General features: G+C 47.7%; 1 protein-coding gene across 3 annotated transcripts; it reads right to left on the bottom strand.

The window, feature by feature from the left end:
* Positions 1-910: 910 nt before the first annotated feature.
* Positions 911-19582, bottom strand: AMMECR1L (AMMECR1 like). 3 transcript variants are annotated; one of them, XR_009333869.2, is made up of 9 exons: positions 19279-19582; positions 17658-17767; positions 9553-9997; positions 7391-7501; positions 6973-7087; positions 6212-6302; positions 4604-4700; positions 3406-3542; positions 911-2925 (listed from the first exon to the last, which is right to left on the bottom strand). XR_009333869.2 is itself a non-coding variant. In XM_059052625.2 (8 exons), exons 3-8 carry the CDS (start codon positions 9957-9959, stop codon positions 2814-2816), a joined length of 933 nt encoding a protein of 310 aa, XP_058908608.1. In that variant the 5' UTR covers positions 9960-9997; positions 17658-17767; positions 19279-19582; the 3' UTR covers positions 911-2813. The 3 variants fall into 3 exon arrangements, 2 of the variants coding, with proteins under 2 accessions (XP_058908608.1, XP_058908610.1); XM_059052625.2 differs by lacking the exon at positions 3406-3542; XM_059052627.2 differs by lacking the exons at positions 3406-3542; positions 9553-9997; positions 17658-17767; positions 19279-19582 and adding an exon at positions 8511-8847.
* Between the last annotated feature and the right edge of the window lie 973 nt (positions 19583-20555).

Below are 20555 nucleotides of genomic sequence, written 5' to 3'. Positions count from 1 at the left end.
TGTTCAGCTTGAGCAGCCCAAGGACAAAGGAAACACCGAGCAGAAAAACCTTCCTTCTCTTTAAACCCACCACTCCCACCACGTGGACTGGCCGCCCTCATCACTGCTGTAGTCAAGCACGTGGAAGGCAGGTCAGTTCCAGTTCAGAGCTGTCATCTCCCTACGCAAAGCTGCCACGTGGATGATCCAGACTTAGTATTTTTCCTGAGAGCCACCTGCCATACATCTTCAGGAGGTGACCTTGACCGTATACTTCCAGACCACTTCCTGACTAGGCTCCATTCGGGACAGACACTGACAGTGCCATTCCTCACGGGGCCAGTTTTCCTCGGTCGACTCCTGAGTCCCCTTGCCAAGGCAAGAGGACCTCGAGCATCTCCACTGCTGGACTTGGATGGGGGCGTGAGGGAATGTGCAGGGAGTCAGGCTTCTTCACTCCAGAAAGTGAAGGGAGCCCACGTCAGTGTGGTGCTGGGCTTCAGGAGCCCGATTCTTGTGCACTGATTTTTTTCCCCCCCTATTTCCTGGGTTTTTAAATTTTCTGTTCATTTTCTTAAATGGCAGGTATCCTACCCCACCCTCAATAAAATAAAAAACATACTATACGTTGGGGAAGACAAATAGGGCAACATTTCTACGAGAAAAAATAGGCTTGAAAGAGCATGGCACTGAAAATGCTTGCATGACCAGTCTCACTGAGCGTGCTCAGGGGTGAAAGTTTAGCACCATTTTTTTTGCTTTTTTTAAACTTTAGAAATTAAACACAACTTTCAACATAGAAGACTCGAACAGGAATGAGTGTAGCCCTATGTATCAATACTGTTGTACAAACTGGAGGTGGGCGGTTTAGTCCAGAGCTGCTGACCACCCTGACACCGATCCATGGCACCTAAGAGTAACTGCCGTCACATTTACTTGCAACAAGACATTTATTATTCTCAGCAGCAGGAAATCACGAAACAATCCCTTCCTCTTCGGAAGCCTGTTTTCACAAACACCGCGAGGGAAAGGCGGCGGCGTGCAGGAGCCCAGCCCGCGCATCCAGACGTCAGCCGGCGCTTCCCTGGCCCGTTCCACACCCTCGCCAACAGCAGAGGACGGTGCCGAGCTCACCTTGCTCACCCTTACCATCCCTTCAAGAAACGAAACAACTACGCCTAGAACAGCATGTGTGTCGTTCCTTAGATCGTCCCCCTGCTCCCCCTCCCCCGTTCCTGGCAGAAGAAAACTCCAAAGACCCTCTGACTTGAACATTTGCCCATTTCGGAAAGCCACACCACTACCACATAAACATTAAAAATAAATTAAATCAAAACACTGTGTTCACTGGGTTGACACCCAATCCGCGTCAAGAGTTCTCTAAACACGTTGTTGAAAACCAGTGTATCACCCGTAGGGTCCTTTCTTCCAACTGGCCACCTTTTCCTGTGAATCGTTTCAGCAGTGCCTCTGTGACCATGTTTTCAAAGCGTCTTCCAAGTCCCCAACTTCTATGAACTTTGCCACCACATGAGTGAAGAATAGGTAAGAGGGAGGAGAAACTTGCTGACAGGTATTTGGAATCAGCAACAACGAGAAAGGGAAATATGCCGCATGGAAGTATGAAAGACCTAGAATAAAATGAGCTATTTGGAACTCTGCCGCGGTGGGGGGAAGATTCCCGGCATGTCAGGCAAGATAACGATTCACCTTGTTTAATGACACAGCTTTGTTCTCAAGTCCTGTAAGGACTGTAACGGTGACAGTTTTCCCACTTCTACAGGCAAACTAGAAAAAAGGAACTCCTCTGCTTAAAGGTCTCTCGGGATGTTTGCCTGAACAGAAAAACAGCTTAGAGACCCTGGATTCTCTCCTATGCCGACGTGCCCTCCTAGAGCCCAGCCCAAGTGCTTGTCTGAACACCTCTGCCCTCTGAGAACCTAGATCCAGCTATAGGCACTGCCACCAGTAGAGGAGTGAGGTAGCCGGGTGGTAAGGAAGAGGTCTCTCCCTCGACACGGCATGCAGCGATGCCATCAGGACCTCCCGCGGACATCCCAGTCCATTCCTCAGCAGGCTACACCACAGCGCTATGTTCCATACCAGGAGACTCAATGCAGGAAGAGTGCCAGAAAATCCAACTGATAGCGGGATGAGAATTAAAACCTTTGAGGCTAACTGAGCAATGGGATCTGCAACGCCATCCAAAGGGCTTCCGATCTTGAGGTGGGTCTCTGTCCAGGAGCCGCAAACGACTCACGGTGCCCACGTTCGACCCTAACATGGCGTCCCCTTACGAAGCACGGAGGCTGAGATCAACTCGTGGTGTGCGATACACTGGAAGTTTAAAAAAAGGAATTTAAAACAACCTAAAAACGTTTCTTGTTGGTCTCCGTTGCCCAGACTGCCAGGGGAATGAATACACCTACTCGATCTGGGGAGGCTGCAGGGGTGTGTGTGGGCTAAGCCTTCATGGACCATCAATTCCAGCTTCCACTGAGTGGCCAACACACAGGCAGCAAATCGCCAGCGGCACCTGCAGTCAAGGTCTTCTGAACCCACACGGAATTCTCACTAGTCACGGAGGAGCCCCAATCCAACGGAACCCCATACTGAGGAAAGGCTGAGATAAGGCTTGGGCCCCTCAAGTTCAGTTTCATTCGATGTAACCCCGCCCCCCTCAGTCAGCTGGAGGCAGACTTGGCAACGGAAGCTAGCATCATAAAATGGTGCAGTAATAAAAGTAACTGGACCAGGAAGAGGAGGCATCTGCTCCAATGATGTCATAGCCATTGGTGGCCACAGGGGGGTGGGACTGGTCATGCAGCCGTGTGTCAGGAGTAATGATTGTAGAGGGGCGGGGCATGAAGAGTGCCATTCTGGAAACAGTGCTGTCGAGAAGCAATATATTCTGCATAACTGATTGTCACCTTCTCACTTCGGTACCTGTATAAGGAAACAGGAAAGGGTATTAGGAACCCCAACCACTTCACTTTGTAGTCACGCAGCAGAGAAAACCAAAAGCTTATTCCACATTTTGAAAGAATAAAATGGAAGACCAAGAGCAATCTTACTTACAGAAAATGAAAGACAGCACAAGAAAACAGTGTTGTTATTACAAATGAACAAGATGAAAAAGCACAATCACAATTCACCCCTGAGAATCTGTTTTCTGCACATCCCACCTTTAAACACTTCATATGCTTATCACCAGGCTGCTCTTAAGCAATCTGCTACTAGGGTCTGGATGAAGAATTTCAAGGTCAAATTACATGGGTAGCAGACTGGAAGATGGCTGCACCAATGCCCAGTGTAAAATGCATATCTACTTTCAGGTTAAAATGTGATAAATTTGACAGAAATGCAACCTCAACTTGCAGAAAAGCAACAAACAAGTTATTTATAAACTAAAAGGGGCACAGATACCTAATTCTGGGTCAAATTCTGACGAAGCAGGTTAAAAGATCCTGGGGCTAGAGAGGATGGGTCTCACTTTCCAGATGAATATGCCATATCATATCACAGGGTCATCAGAACAGAATTCATAGCACTTTGGCCTTGCTCTGGAAAGAGCCATGAGTCAGGATGCGAAGCATGGGGTGTTACAAACCTATGGAGCCTACTACAGACCACAGGAGCTGGGTGTGACAATCCTTACCCAGAGCCATCTCTTTCCCACTGTAATCACTCCTCCACTGCAAGGTGATTATTCCTGAATTTTGACAGGGAAATGGCTGTTCAAATAAATTATAATAATAATGATAATAATGCTTTGTATTTGAAGATTTTTCTTTTTTTGGAATCCAAAGCATTTCAAAAACACGGGGTTATCTTCCAAATAGACCTGTGAGGTTACGATATTGATTATTCAGCATTTTACAGATGAACAGGCCAACAGAGGTCCACAGAAACCCCACAGAAGCTAAACCTTTCAGTGTTTCCGATTTCAGTAGGGATGGGAAGAGGACTGACATCTACTGACCACCTACAATGTTGCCTGGCCCTGGACTAGAACTTCTTCATACATCACCTTACCACACCCTGAAACAACCCCAAGGCATTATGATTCACCTCTTACAGACAGGAAATTTTTTTTTTCTGCTCAGAGAAGTGCAAAAACTGGCCCAGGTCACACAGCTAGGAAGTGGTGGAGCTGGGATTCAGAGTCCAGTCCATGCATATTTTCCTACACTAGGCAGCCCCCCCATAGAAGTATTAGCTCCAAGCAGGCAGAGGCGTTTCCTTGGAACTATTCCATCAACAGGCCACCTGACTACATGTGACGACTTCGACTGGCCCTGGACTTCTGTACTGAGAGCCTTTTCTCCTGCCTCCAGCCTTCCCGCTCAGCCTCCCAGCAAGTGGGTCTGACAAAGACACCCACGACCTGCTCAGCGGCTACTCTGCTCCCACTGTGCTAGCAGCTTAGCCATGGACACGCCCAGGATGCTGGGGAGTCTCTGCCTTTGCTGCCACTGCGTCCTCAGAGCTTCAACCTCACCCATACTTCTTTGGTTTAGAGACATTAACAGAGAAAATTTTTCTCTTCCCCTGTCTGTCAAAAGTATCCTCCATCCAACCCCAACTGAATTAAAATGACAAGGAAAATAAGACAGTGGCTTACCTGGTGAGTTTGATGGTTTTTCTGAATTCACTGGTAATTGGAGCCTTAAAGCCACCTTTCCTGAGCAAGGAGTCTATCGTCTGGATCTGATCCCAGTCTGAGGAGAAGGCAGGACACTGAGGTCAGCGCACAGTGACACAAGAACGGGCCATGCTCTAACACCACGGTGACAGAACAGAAGCAGCCAGGTCTGCTGCGGGCAGAGCAAGCCTGGGCACTGCCCCACGTCCCCGGAGCCCCGTCTGCCTCACTGGCAGTCCAAGGGGAATCCGAGATGTGAGAGGACGCCCAACACACGTCACTAACGGCTGTCCCCAGGCTCCCTGCTTCTGACTCTTTCCTGTCAGATACGATCCCAGGACAACTATGTAGGAGCAAACATGGTCCCAGCGTAGACCAGCCTGTTGGCCTAGTGCTGTAACCAGGGCTGTTCTGGGAGAAGAGAGAATTCATACTCTGTGCTTGTATTCCTTCGTGTGCCCTTCCTTCGTTTTGATGATTTCTAGGAGTCGTTTTCTACTACAGAGACTTGACAGCAGGAAGGAAACTATTCCTTTAGGAAGGATGGGAAGGTGCTCACACATCTACTGCTGTGTTGTTCTTGAAACATTTTCAACAGATATAACCAAATATATCAAATTTAAAACCAAAGAGAACCCCCTAAATTACTGCAGTAGGTGCCTTGATTTTTTAATTTTCCCAACCAGTTTTCAAATGGCAAAAGTGCTTGATTATTTACCTATATTATCATCACATCTCACTACTAGGAAATAACTCCTGGTGTGCCTCCTTGGACAGAAAGGCCAGATTTATGATCTCAATGAAGTGGTTAAAAGGCTTCCTCCTTTTTATGCCATATCCTCACTGCTTTTGAAAAAGTTTAAACACAACCACGATGGGAACCGACAAGGCAAGCCCTCTCCACATTATTAGTTCACTGATATACTGAAACAGGTATTTTTCTCTATTCCAGGTTCACAACTAACAAATACATATTATTTTCAAAAAGTAGACCAGTTCCAAGAAAGAAAGAAAACTGGGTCATACACCAGACTGCACGAGCGGTATTTTAAGGTATTCTTCTAACTATGCTTTTAAGGAGGAAACCTGCCCGACCCATTTCCTACCTTTCATGTCCCACTGTAAGAACTAAGTACCTACTGAGATCTTTAAAAAAAACAGGAGAGATTATGTTCTGCATTCTTCCAATTGTAACACTGTGTAGTAACTGACGACCAAAAGGTCAAAACCCACTAATACAGGTAACCTTCCTTTACAATGAACTCCATAATATGACCAAGTTGATTGCTGGAATTTTCCTACAATTAACCACTGCAGTTTTGGGGGCCAAGAAATACTACTACTCACTGAAAGTACGTGAAACGAGCAGCTGGGCATGGGAAGTCTTTACCCCTCTTCTCTTCCCAGCTCCTACAACTTTTGGGGAGTCTCTCATTCTTTGAGAACTCGATAGACATGGGGAGAGGAAGAAAGGCGCTCACTCTTAGTTACAGTCAGGCTGAAAGGCAACACACTCCACTTTCCTGCCCTTTACTCGGCAACACTATGAACAGTATCACTCACAGAAATTCCATTTTTCCAACTCACCTTGTTCCTTTGCAACCTCAGGTAAATATGTGGCTGTACGTTTGACGCCTTTTTCATTGATGAATTCAATTCGAATCCCATGGACCCCAACCTACAAAAACACACAACCAGTAAATGGCATTTACTCACTCTAGTGGAACTTCAATTATCCTCATATAAATCGACACTGTCCCCTGACCAGCTTGACCCAGGGCTGAGAAAATGGGAGGCTCTTGCCTTTCATGACTTACTCTCTCTCTCAGGCATGGAAGCCAAAGAAACTGCTACTTTAGGGAAAGTAAGGGTCTACGTGCAGCCACCTCTCTGAGAGTACGGAGGCTATAGAAATAAAATCTCTCAACAGTTCATCCAAAGATCTTGAATATTCTACCTTTAATCTACTCCATTAAAAGAACATGCCACAGGGTTTTGATCTGGGTTCCTGACTCTTCACACATGGCCCCTGATAACAATTTTTATTCGAGGGCTTGCCACAGAGAATCAGGAATGCTCTCCTTTATCCCCATCCCTATTTCTTACGAGACATGGGAAAAGGATGTGGAACAGAGTAGCCTGGGAAGAATGGGAGAAGAAAGCCTTCCCATTTCCTCCTACTTCTAATACCGTAGCACCTTTTCTGTCACCCAAGTTGCCTGCAATTCCTTCCAAACTCCGCTTTCACATTCTCATGCCCTCGCTCAATGAAGGAGATACATTACCATGTACTAACCCGAACCCAAATGCAACGAGAGATGCAGAGTTCCAAATGCGGCTGTTCTCACCTCCCAGTCCAGGTAATCACTGGCATCCTCAAAGTTAGTAAGGAGGGAGACAGAGCAGAAAAGTTTAGGCAGCTCCTCTCGGGTCAGGGGGGGGAATCGGCTGTCCTTAAGTGCACTGGAGGGGACAGAAAACATAAGTGAGGCTGCTCCGGAGCTGGGAGCCAACATCATGTGCCGAACGTTTACGGCTGTTGAGCTCTGCAGAAAACATTCACTATCCATCAGCCCGAACATGCTGAAAACAACCTGATGCCACTAACTGCCTATACTTGGACTGGTAAGTGACTCACCAGATTAATTCCCCTGCATTTCCTGATTATCCAAAAGAGAACACTCGGACTTCACCACTCAGAAGAGACAGGCGGTTTTTTTCCATTTTTGCCAATAATCTACCAGTCTTACGTGCGGTTGCCATTACCTGGTTAGCGTGTATTCCCTGAGTCCTGAATGAAGATTCATGGCTGAGAAGGTCCCAATGCAGCCACGAAGCCGCTTGTCCCGCCCTGTCTTCCACGTCACAAAGAGCGGACTGAAAGAGCAAGCACACAACAATCAGGGAAGGAGAAGACCTCGGCTCTGTCCCTGTTCATCTGCTCTTCCCCTCAAGGATGGCTTTCTGATGCGGGCTGTCTGAAAGGCTCTGCCCTCTCTGCCCTCCGGAGCCGGAGCCGCGCAGCCCCAGGGTATAAGTGGAGAGAAATCGCCACGAGGCACGAGAAGAAAGGCCCCTGCTCACAGCCTCACCCCGCTCTACCACCTCGCGGACGAGCCGTTTTCTTCTTCCTCTGCCCAGGACTCAGCTCCTTCCTTCTTCTTCTACTTCTCCACGCCTTTCTCCTCTTGTTTCTCTTTTCACGTGTCTATGCTCCCAGTCCTACCTTCACGAAGACACACGGGGCCTGCACACCTTCTCCGCTCAGCCCCACGTCGTGCCCATCATTATTTCTGCCTCTCCTGCTCATAAATTCCAGAAAAAAAGAAAAAGTCTCCTCAAGAAAGCTTATTCTTGGGGACTTCCCCGGCAGTCCAGGGGTTAGGACTCTGCGCTTTCACTGCTGAGGGCTCGGGTTCGACCCCTGGTGGGGAAACGAGGATCCCGCAAGCCAAGTGGCACCGCTAAGATAAAATAAAAAGCTTATTCTTAGCAGAAGTTAACCACTTTCTAGGCCCAAGTCATGCTGCATTAGGCTACATCCGATCGACGCTGACCGATGTTTTAGGCAGGGGTTACAGGGCTGTCCCCTCTTACTGAAATTCCTCCATATTCCTATGCCCTTACCTCTTTGATTCTTGAGTTAACACTTCTCAAAAGCAACTTAAATTTTTAAAGTTATCTGACTTTGATCATTATTACAAAGCAGGATCTCCCACCTACCCATCTTTTCCTTCCAATAAAATACTTGAACACCACCAGCCAAAGTTAATGTTCCAAAACCTGCTCAAAAACCCTTCAAGAATTCCACTGTCTCCACACCCTACACTGCTGCGGCCACCACCTACTCCTCCAAACCCATGTCCCTCTCCTGCAAGGGACACACCTGATCCCACTCAGATCAAGGCTTAGACTCTCCACCGACTCAGTCAGGATTTTTCTGTTCACGGTATCGCACGGCAATACTTCCCTAAAGAGTGAGCACATTTTTCTCTGCATTTCTTCTCCTCTGACACAATCACAGGAGTAACTTCCTCTCCACCTCTGCCCAGACGGTGTGTGAACACTATTTAGCTTCTGTGTGTGATCTGCCAACTCAAGTCTTCCGAGAGCAAGGACTTTTTCTTCATACTCCTCCATTCCCTGCCCAGTGGGGCTAGGCACCGCCTCAGTATGGCATTAACAGTCGAGGAATGATGATCAGTCAGTGAATGCTCTAAAAGCATCTCCTAAAAAAATAAAAATAAAAAAGCAGCAGTGCTCTTTAAAGCCACCTCAAAGCTGCTTCCAGTTGAGAAAGAAAGCATTGGCATATGAGCATCTTCGCTTGACTTTACCCTTTACACATATTCCTTATTAAAGTCATTGACACCTCGAGGGGACTTGGGACAAATAACAGAGTCTTGAACTAGAAACAGTAAAGCAAATTCTGACATTCCTGGTGGGGTGCCGGCAGCCCCATGGGACTGACAATGAACCAAGTGAGGGGACCCTTGTTAAGAGCATCTCAGCTCCCACTAAATGAGCTCCTAGCCTCCCACCTGGCACCCAGACACTGGCAGGTCACTTGGGCTTCAACGGTGCCCGGGTCCACAATGGTGTGATGGTGTGACTTCTCCATCTGAGAGGTTAAATGACCTACCCACTGCCATTTGAACCAACAGAAGACCAAGAACGAAACCCTCCTGATTCCCGGAACATTACTTTGACAAGCCAACCACTCCTCCAAACACAGCCTACTACCCTTCCATTACTGAGCCCAGTGAGTGTTCTAGACATTGGCTGCACATTTCTCATCATCCTATTCCCATCAACCTTTGCCCAAATCATGTTAAGCTTTTTGCAAGTAGCAGACTCTCTCAAGAGAATGCCCCCGACAGAGGCGTCATGCCTTTCTCACCATCCCAACACGCGACCGCTTTACTCACTAGGGGTCATTGGTGAATCTAGGAAGGCGTGGCTGTGGGAAGCCGTAGAGGTGACAGTAGAGGACGTCGAAGCAGTAGCAGCACATCTCTGCGGTCACCACCAGATTCTTGGTGGCGCTGGCAGTTCCATTGGGCCTGGGGAGAGGGCTCAGCGCTCCCGATGCGGGGTTCATCCGTGTGATGGGAGGGTTTCCAGGTCCCAGAGTTAAGTCCGACACGTTCTCGCGACCACCGCCGCCGTCCACATGCTGGTGGTTCTGAAGAGGCCCCACGCTGGAGCCGGGGACGGCTGTGGACTGGCTCCCGTGACCGTGCGTCCCACCTGCAGACAGCTTAGGCTTCTTAACCCCACAACAGCCTGCCGCCAGCTTGGGCTCCAGCGGGGGGACGCAGCGTCTTTTTCCCATCCTGAACCAGTGCTTGAGGTCTGGAATGCTGCGGAACCCTAACCCAGAAGAGAACATGCAAGCATTAACACAAGTGGTTAGCTGCAAGGAGAACACAAAATTCAAAGAGAAAGGGTCCCCATGGAGAGGGTAGGAGCCATCGAATTCTTTCTTGCCCAGGTCACACTGGTTGCAAAGGGTGGCAGACCAGTGGGCTAGAAGAGACCCTGAGTTCCAGACCGAAGGCGCCTAACCTCTTCCTCAGGGGGAGCTAGTTTCCATTTTCCATAAAGGTTACCATCACCACGAACGGAGGCAGGTTACAAGCAGCTCCCTCTTGCCCAGGACTCCCTGGGCAGAAAGAAGGGTGGGGTGGCAGCCAGCGTGCAGCTGAATGGGGACGTTTCAAGACTGACTGGAAGACTGCACCTGACCTGTCAGGCTCCTCATCAAGATGCTTTCTCTACCTTTTTAGAGGCTCCAAACTGAACCACCCTATTTTTAAAGAACCCCAGAGGAACTTTCAGGCTTTTCCTTGTTAACCACATCCTTTCCACATTTTCCTCATGACTAACCTCAATTTATCTGTGTAATTTTAGCCCCGGACCTCTGTGAAGATGAAAGGCAGCAGCTGTTCTGACGAGAGCACGCTTTCTAACGCCGGGCTCCCCGCCCACCTTTCCGTCCTCACAGCTGTCCTGCACAGCCTTACTCACTTTCTTTGGTTCTCCTCTGAACTCACTCCAAGTTCTACACTTCTGTCCTTTCAAGACCCCATTCAAAAGAAGCTACAACCTAGCAGAAACCTTTATTCACACAAATGACCCAAGCTTCACAGCCCTTTTGTGAGGTAGCCATTTCTGCCCTGTCATAGTAAGGCAGACAGATGCAAAGCCATCAGCTTAACAAAATGTGGCATCAGATGGCCCAGGAAATCGGAGAGCCCCAACTGATTAAGGGGAGGAAGGAATCTTTTTCCACAAAATTCTTTGTCTTAAAAAGCCTAAGGTAAAGATATATAGCTATAACATGACCAAGATCCTTTCTGTAGTCTGTGTCTGTAATCAGCAGGCTCAGGAAAAGAGATCCTAGTTATTTCAATGTCGATAATACCAAAGTTTGTAAAATTCTGCTGACTTGAGAAAAGTACACTTTGTTTTTCCTCAAGTCATTACCTGTTAGTTGTAGCCCTCCCACTCAAAAAATATATATAATTCCTACCTAAAATTTTCCCTGTGGTTTGAACACGTAGCACACAACTGCCTTTTAGGCACGACTCTACTGTATAGTATTTTGATTATAAATTCTACAACCTTTTACATCAAATTAGATATGCACGTGCCCGTTTGCAATGCCGTAATTTCTACAAAAACCACCTGCCACTTTAGGTTGAATGAGATACAAAAATTTCACAAATATTGCTTATGTTCTTGATATATGCTGATCCCTAACAAAAACACATTTTTGTATCTAAGATAGTTCTTCAGAAGATGAAAGTTGTCTCTAGTAGAGGAATAACAGCTTGCATGCTTCAATGTCGGGCCTGAAACAGGGGCTTCTTTTTGAGAAAGCCTCATGCACTTGATGCAGTAAAACTTGCAGTGACTAGATTGTTTCTGAGCACGGATATCACTGCCTTGTTCGGACTGTTAAGAGAGGGGGCAGAAGATCTCGGTTAGAAATGCTGCCTCCAGAGCCAAAAGGCCTGGGTTCAAATCCTGATTCCTCCAGGATTAACCTCTCTATGCCTCAGTTCCCTCAAACTGGGAATAACAGGAGCACGTGCCTCATTGGGCTGTTAGGAGAATTGAGTTTAATATGTGCCAGCTGCTTCCATACAGCATCTGGCATAAAGTCAGCTGCTCTTATCATCTGGGCTTATCATCTGCTCCCACCAGGATGGAAACTCCCGGAAGGCCAGGACTTCGCTGGGCACTCAGGGTTTAGAGCATTGAACAGGTACTCTTTAAACAGGATTTCATTGAATCCTCAAAACCACTCAGCAAGGAGGACAACATTACCATCATTTTACAAAGGAGGAAACTTAGGCTTAATGAGCAAGATAATCTGCCCAAAGCCAGACTGCTGCTAAGTGGCAGAGTCAGGATTTGGACCACAATCCATCTGTAAGACTCCAAAGCCTGGGTCTTCCCACCAAGCCACAAAGAAGAATGAGGCCTGCCAGTAATATCCATTGGATTCAGTCCCTTTCCTAAGGGCATGATTTAAAAAAAAAAAAAAAAAAAAAAATCAAGGGTATACTAAAAACTAAGAGAATAGTTTGCAAAATCTTGCCAACAAAAATGGAGCAGGGAAAAAAAAATCAAAACCTAAGCCCAAAGCCAGTATCTCTGCCATCCCCGACAATCATCAGTAGCCCTGCCATTGTCCTTTGACTGCACAAGGGATGGCACTGCCCTCTGAGCTCCTACCTGACTTTCCACCTTGTGCATAACTGTGTGCAGGGCGTTTAGGACACGTGTTGAATGAAGCAGAGGGACCATCTGTCGAGAGCTAGAGTTTTAACAGCACCAACAGGGCCCTGAGGCTCTGCCTCTAGAGAGTCCCAAAATTCAAAGAGGCAAAAAGGAGGGATAAAATAGGTTAAAAAAAGAAATCTTTCCTCATTCTCCTTACACCAAAGCACACCTGAAGGAAAGGCGAAATGTCATGAGACAGTGGCAACTCAGGTGTTTCTCTGCAGGTGCTATCAGCTACCTGACTGTGAAACATCCTACAACAGAGCAATAGAAGGGATTTTCAAACCATGCCAAGGCAGGTGAGCTCAAGCCTAGGAAGGTTCCGCCTACACATCACGTACAATCACCGATCTGCAGTGGGGCATGATCAAAGCCGACACCAAGAGAATACATTTAACAATTCCCCCTCCCCAACTATGACCTGTAATCAGTAGAACCCACCCAAATCTTGTGGTTCCTTAGGCCCGAGCTTTCTCTGGAGGCCACCAAGCAAACAATTCAATCGATATTCTCAGTTAGTGACCAAAGGCAGAGTTAGAGACCTTCTGCCTCAAAAATATATTAGAAGGCATTTCTTTAAAAATTTGTTCCATAAATTTATATCTATAGAAAATTTCAAACATATACAAAGTAAAGTAGTGTAATGAACCCAATACCCAGCTTTAACAATTTTCAACAAAGGGCCAATCTTATTTCCTCTGCAGCCTACTTACTCCATCTCCCCACCTCCTACTGAACTTTTAAGGTTTTTTTTTTTTTTTTTTTTCTTTTTTGCGGTACGCAGGCCTCTCACTGTTGTGGCCTCTCCTGTTGCGGAGCACAGGCTCGGGACGCGCAGGCCCAGCGGCCATGGCTCACGGGCCCAGCCGCTCCGCGGCATGTGGGATCTTCCTGGACCGGGGCACGAACCCATGTCCCCTGCATCGGCAGGCGGACTCTCAACCACTGCGCCACCAGGGGAGCCCTAAGGTTTGTTTTTAAAGGGGCCAATATTTTACCTATCTGTCAGTGTCAAGCAAATGTTAAGTGAACGACAGGAAAGACTGTGAAGGTGCTGGCAGTGAGTACTTTCACCTACCATATCAACCTCAACCTATCAATTTCATCAAGATTCTCTTTAAAGTGAGACTCTTTTAACTCCACTCCAACAAAGTGGGCATCTCACCACAACTAAGTGTCCCAGACTCGGCTCCCGGGACTGTCCTACAATGACCAAAGACACATTCATTTCTCCAACCGCTCGGCTTCTGAGGGCACAGTGTGAGATCCCTCAGAATAATAGCATTTCAATACAACCGACTAACCTGCTTTCTGACCAGCTAAAAACAAACATCCCAATGGCATATTCCACCTCTTCTAGGACTGTGTGCATTTGTTCTCACTCTTCCCCCAAACCTCATAAAAACTACCAGCAATGGTATACTGATCATAGCGGGAGTAAATAAATGTTATTCCTGTCAAGCTGGTTCATCTGAAGTAATTGGAATCAGGCAAAAACCCTTGCTTTGTAAACACATATATCACTAAGAGCCCTCGGAGCCTTCAGTTGGTTACTCTTTCAAAGCTAAACTCAAGGGCCACTTTAAGGGCCAAAGGTAGTGATGTCATTTTCCTACTGTCTCTCCACTTGAGAACGAACAATGAAAAAGAACTAGTTAAAACTGGATTTCCACCAGATGGAGACAATACCCATACTTCCACAAAAAGCTGGAGGAAATAACAGGAATCACTGTTTTATCTCTTAAGACCGCCTAACCTAGCAAGTGTCAAATGAAGTAAAGTTGCTCTCAGTGTTGAAAAAGTCACCACATCCTTTACCTGACATGCAATATTCAAGGGGTCCTGGCCTTCACAAGAGTGCACGACAAAGGCACCTCTCCGGCCCCCTCTGTGGGAAAGCTGAGCAGTACGTTGTTGATCTGGGCCTAGCGGCCTACAAAGCCACTTAAATTCCAGCCAGCAATGAACTCACCAACACCTTTAGTCTCAGAGGCCGAGTTGCATTTGTGTTTTTTCTTTCGCAACACCTAACACAGTGCCTTGCACATGGTACACACACCAACAATCTTATCTACAGATCTCCCAGCATTTCCATTTAAGTTAGCCTTTCTAATAAAAAGAATATTTATGGCACAATCTGACCTTTAGATACTCTTGTTTCACTGTGAGGTGCTGTTGAGTGTGTCAGAAGCTGAAAGTGACCAAAATACAAGTATCTATTATTATCAACAATGTCAACTCAGGGAATTCCCTGGCGGTCCAGTGGTTAGGACCCGGCACTATCACTGCTGGGGCCTGGGTTCGATCCCTGGCCGGGGACCTAAGATCCTGCAAGCCTCGTTGGTGCGGCCAAAAAAAACAAAAACAAAAACAAAGCAAAACACAACGTCAGCTCTACTCAGCTCAAACCAAGGAATGGTTTAATTCATAGCAAGGTGGAGAGCCAACATGGACAATTCATTCTAAAAAACACGTCAAATATCCCCTACATTAACTTCTTGGTTTGGTTTATGGTGGTAGCTGTCTTCTTGGCTAAAACACAGTAACTGGTCAGTCCTAGACTTGGCCGCGGGTGCTGTTTAACTGTAGGTTGCTCAAAGCTTTCCTTCCAAAGGACACACCTAGTTTCTAAACTGCACTTGAAAAGAATTTCCTTTTCTTTTTCAAAGATGGGGTGCTTTAAGAGCTACCCAAGGGAGCATTATTTGTCTGGAGGGCAATTTATGATTTCAGGGGTTAATATACAACTATACTCCAATAAAAATTTTTTAAAAAGGAGTTAATACAAATGATGCCTCATAAATTGCTCATGTTATAAACATAAACAAGGTGTGGAGACCAGTACTGAGGGGAGGATGTGAGGACACCCTGACAGATGTGGCTGGCTGGGCAGGAGGGCCTTCCTCCCTTGCTGCGGGTCCCTTCCAAGGCTCCTAAGTCCACTGAAAACAACAAGCTGGTGCCTTCCCAGAGCAGCCCCCATCTCTGGAGGACACAGCCCAGGCTTTGGGGTTACTGTCTAGGCTCATATCCCAAACCTGACTTACCAGGTACAAACTCAGGCAGGCTGTCACGTCTCTGTGGACCTGGGCTCCTGCTACCACAGAGGGCTTAGTTGTGAGCAATCCACTAAGACACGAAAAGCACCTACCAGTTCTCTGGCACAGAACTACTATTTATTAAAGCATCTGCTATTACTAATACTAGGACTACCTTTACCGATAAAAGTAGGGTTGGTTATATAAATAACACAGCTCTGAGTTCTTACAACTTCTAAAGGGATAAATGTCCTCATAATAAAATTCTATTAAGAACTACCATGTAGGCTCAAAGATATTATTTTTTAAAAATTTTTATTGGAGTATAGTTGATTTACAATGTCATGTTAGTTTCAGATGTAGAGCGAAGTGAATCAGTTATACATATACATATATCCACTTTTTTTTTTTTTTTAGATTCTTTTCCCATATAGGTCATTACAGAGTATTGAGTAGACTTCCCTGTGCTATACAGTAGGTTCTTACTAGTTACCTGTTTTACATATAGTAGTGGGTATATGTCCATCCCAATCTCCCAATTTATCCCTCCCCCGCTTCTCCCCTGGTAACCGTAAGTTTGTGCTCTACAGCCGTGACTCTACTTCTGTTTTGTAAATACATTAAAAGATCATATCATTAACATGGGGTTATTACTCTAATGACCTTGATGCTTTTCCTCTTTGGAGAGCCATGCTTCTAATAAGTCATCCGCTGTTGTTTCCATTGTGAGATGCCAGGAAATATAAGGAATGGTGGGCTGAGAGTTGTGCACAGCTCTGTTCTACAAGGGTCCTCTTTTAAGCTTGCAGCCATACTAAAAAGAAACTAAGTTTGCTAAATCTGTTGTTATTACAGAAATCTTGATATATATTGAGTACTAACAGAACTACTGAGTCAAAGTAGTTAGATTTCCAACATATCCAGATTAAAACATCTAGAAAAGCCTGGAGGTGGAAAACAAAATATATAGAGTCACCTTTTGAAGCCTCAAAACAGCCTATGCGGGGGCATGACCTTATAACATAGAAAATGGATTTGGAAGGTAGGCAAAAAGCAAAGAAAAAAGGGGTCTCTGAATTTTCTTCTGTTATTATTTACTGTCCGGATGTCTATTCAAACCAAGCTTTACGCAGAAGGGAACAGGCTGCTGTTTCCTTTGTGACACAGAGTTGAAATGAAATTCAATTTAATAATTATTTGAGCAGTGAAACGGCACCTGAGCTATAATTCTGGCCTACTTATTATGGAACTATTCCAAGAAACAGATGAAAGACCCACAAACATTCTGGTCATCATTTCAAATAATCATTTCTACACAAAAGCCCATCATACACACATAAACATCCAAAACATTTGCTGTGTGAAAATTTTCCCTGCGAAAAAGAGATCTACCTATACAATTGCTTTTAAAATTTACAGATTTAGAAAAATACACAGTACTTTACACTTTCATGTCAACTTCGCTTAAGGAAAAACAGGACCACAAGGAGTCAAATGCTTTGTTTTCTTTTTAGATCCCCTCCCTTTACTATGTGAGCTATGGCAGGGTGCCAGATCTTTCTGGGCCTCGGTCCTTTCATTTGTAAAATGAAAATATTTGTCCTCTGCCTTCCTCACAGAGTGGCTGTGAGCCTCCAGTAAGACGCAAAGCAATCTGGAAAACTCTCTTACAAGTGTTTGCATGCCACTATTAACAAACTTGAGGGGAATGCAGCAGTAATAAAATTTTTTTCCAGAACTTGGTTTATGTGTAGACTTTTACTTATTTTTAACAAAACAGTATCACCCTAGCAGATTCAGGGCAAAATGTTCCAAAAATCTCTGATGTTTATACCCATGTGGAAGACACCCAAAAATTGACCTTGACAGGAACTGCATTAACCTACAAGTTATGATCTCTGTCTTTAAAAAATGCATAATTTGGGAAGGGGTGGGAGGCAGACCTTATGTACACGAAGGGTAAGTGTAATACTACACCACAATCTAGGTCACTCTAATGGGATTATAGAAAGAAAACTTGCCTTTACATATAAAGAGAGCAAGTGGAAGGATTCATCAGCTTTAGGACACCCTCATGGAAGCAGAATAACAGAAGCGAACAAAGTAAACCTACATCCTAAAGTCCTAGCACAGGCCTAAATCGAAAAAAGAGAGCAAAAGCAACAAAATTCTAGTCTACATATGTCCAAGGTAATACTCACTGAAAGCAGAAAGTTTGTATTGCCAGGGGAACAGCTATAACAGAGGAGGGGAGCTATTTTGTCTCTGAAATGAATTTTCTTCCTTCCGATTCCATTCCTTCTTCCTGTACCTAAGATGGAAATGCAGGTGCAGTGAATGAACAAAATCAAGGCAGTGCCAAGGTAAGAGATGGTTTCTGAACAACTACAACTCAACAGAGCAATTTCTAGAAAGAAAAAAAAAGCTAAGGAACAGACTTTCTTTAATTCAAAACATTTCAAAATCTAAATATAAGGCAGCAAGGGCAGCCCCATGCACAAAATCATCTCATTCCTGGTGCCCTCACCAAGAAGGGAGGACAGGGAGATCAAAGGTTTTATTGAACCTGAACATAAAACACATTAAAACTTCCTCCACCACTAATTTAGATCACAACTTGCTCTCAGGCCAAGATACACCATTTCAAGGTTCTCCACTGGTTTCAGAATACAAACAGATTCCCAAATCCTCTGCAAAGATGGTGCTGAAAGATTAATGGACAGCATGCCAGGGTCCTGAGGCCAGGCCATCTTGTTATCCCAGGTGGAGTTGATAACTGTAGGTAAGAGTCACCCTTCATACTCTTCGGCTGGCATAAATCTCTTCGTAATCTCTTCACCAACTCTCCCCACCCCCCCCAGAAGTAGAGATGTGAGTTATTCCCAAAGATGTAAACAGGAGACTCCAGGCCCCACCCACTCGATCCTAGGAGAGGGCAGTGAAAGAGGATAGGCCCAGAGGAATAAGGGTGAGGGAGTGTGGCAAAGTGAGGAGTTCAGATCAGGACAGGGGATGGAGGAGGGCGAAGAATGAAGGGCAAAGCTCACAGCCGGGAAAGGAGGGAGGCATAAAACCCACAAGAGTGTCAGGTGGACGGACGATGGAAACGGGGGCTCTGGGTGGATAAGGAAAGACAGAATGAGGGTGGGGGTGGGAAGAAAGTGAAGAAGAGGCAAAAGCGTGCGTGTGAAAGAGAATTCAGCAAGGAAAGGGCGAGATACAGGGGGGAGAGGAGAGGCCAGAGCGGGGAGGAACCAAACAGGCAGAGAGAAAGGTGATGGAAAGGAAAAGGGGGTGGAAGGAGAGCGCGGGGCGCCAGAAGTAGTGGTGGGACGACCCAGCGACTGGTAGGGCAGCGAGGGCCGAGCCGCGGGGGTGGAATCTAGACATCGGGCGGGGGAGGGGGCGGGGGGAACTGGGGGCGAGGGCCGCCAGGCGGCGCCGGAGACCACCAAACTTTACACGACCCGAGACTGCTTCCTGGAGGGAGTGCAGGAAAGAGCTGGAGCCTCGCCCGGCCTCGCCTCGCGGCCCAGGGAGAGGGGCGTCCGCCCACCCCCCTCCCCAGCACGCCTCCTGACCCCCCCTGCTCCCGGCGGGCACACGCGGCCCGCAGGCCCCGCCTGCCTCCTCCTTTCACCGCCGCCCGGGTGCTCCCCCCAACGCTGTCCCGGGACCCTCTTTCCGAACCCGGGGGGACCCGCTCCCCGGCCCCTCCGGTCGCCCCGGGGTGAGGAGGCCCGGCGCGCACGGCGGCAGCTGGAGGGAGGCCAGCCCGGCGGGCACGGGGGAGGAGGGAGCGGCGCGGACCGAGTTTCCCACCTTTCCTCCTGGCCCAGACGCAGCCGGGGCAGACGGAACCTCTCGCGCTCTGCCTCCTCCTCCTGCTTCATGGAGCCATGCACCTGGGTGGGGGCTCCCGAGAGAAGCGGGCCGCGGGCGGGCCAGACGCGCGGCGCGGACGGGGCGGGGCCGAGAAGCCCGGCGCGGGGCGGGCGGAGGAGGAAGCGGCGGGGCGGCGGTAGCGGTAGGAAAGAACTGCTAAAGGTATTCCCCGGGGCAGCTGGAGGACTGAGCCGAGCCGGGACCCGAGTCTTCCGGTATCCCAGCAGCCACCGGAGGCAGTGAGGTAATGGAGGAAGAATGTAGGGAGTCCTCCAGTGGTCCACACGCCCTCTAGCGAGTCGCCAAAACCATAGAGATTAGGGAGCCATCGGAGCACCACCCCTCTTCTGTCACGTGGCCTGACTCCGCGCACTTTATTGGCTGGCGCCGACTCTACGGGATTGTATTTAGGAGGCTGCTTCCCAGTTTTCGGGCCGAGCCCCCGGCAGTTGGAATAAAGAGGGCGGGGGGGTGAGGCACCGAGAGGAGGCTGGCCGGCTGGTTTCTCCCCCACACCCAGGTCGCTGAGCGGGCCGAACGGAGCGCCCGGCTGTCAGGCCGGCCGGCGCAGTGCACGCCGGGCCGCCTTGGCTTCTGCGAGCGAGCGCAGAGCGCGCCGGGAGTTGTAGTGTGGCCTGCAGGGCGACATTGTCCGCGAGGCGGCCCAGGTACCGGCTGGGGATGCCAGCCGGGGTGTCCCGGCCTCGTTGCTCCGCCCTCTCCCGCTTTACTCACCTGCCCACTTTTCTTCCCGAGCGCCCACGCTCGCGTCGCTTCCCCCGACCGGGCCGCAGCCTTCGAAAGCAGCCAGGAAGGCGCAGCTCAGACCAGCTTTAAATGCATCTGACCCACTGGCTCCGGCCAGGCCCGCGGGGAGGTGTAACAGGTGCGGCCTCCAGGCCAGCCTCCTCGTGGACGGGAAGAGGCAAACTATACGCGTGTGGTGCCAGGAGCCCACCTCTCTGACTTGAACCTGTGCGTCCCCAGCCTGGAGACGACTCAGGTGGAATTACCCACGGTACAGGCTTCATTCAGTAGGTCGACTAAACACATTCCTCAGCACTACAGCAGGGCAAGAGCCTCAAACAGAGCACTCCAAAAAAACCCAGTTTTTAAAAATTAGTTGTAAATCATTTTACTTTCAAATACTTGCTATTTGATTTGACGACTTAGCGTTTTTATTTTAATTACAGATGGATTTTCCCTAAAAATCT

The sequence above is a fragment of the Kogia breviceps genome, chromosome 2 (genome assembly GCF_026419965.1).
Source record: "Kogia breviceps isolate mKogBre1 chromosome 2, mKogBre1 haplotype 1, whole genome shotgun sequence".
In the NCBI taxonomy this organism is placed as follows: domain Eukaryota; kingdom Metazoa; phylum Chordata; class Mammalia; order Artiodactyla; family Physeteridae; genus Kogia; species Kogia breviceps.
Note: the sequence above shows the minus strand (reverse complement) of the source record. Positions and strands in the feature narration are given on the sequence as shown.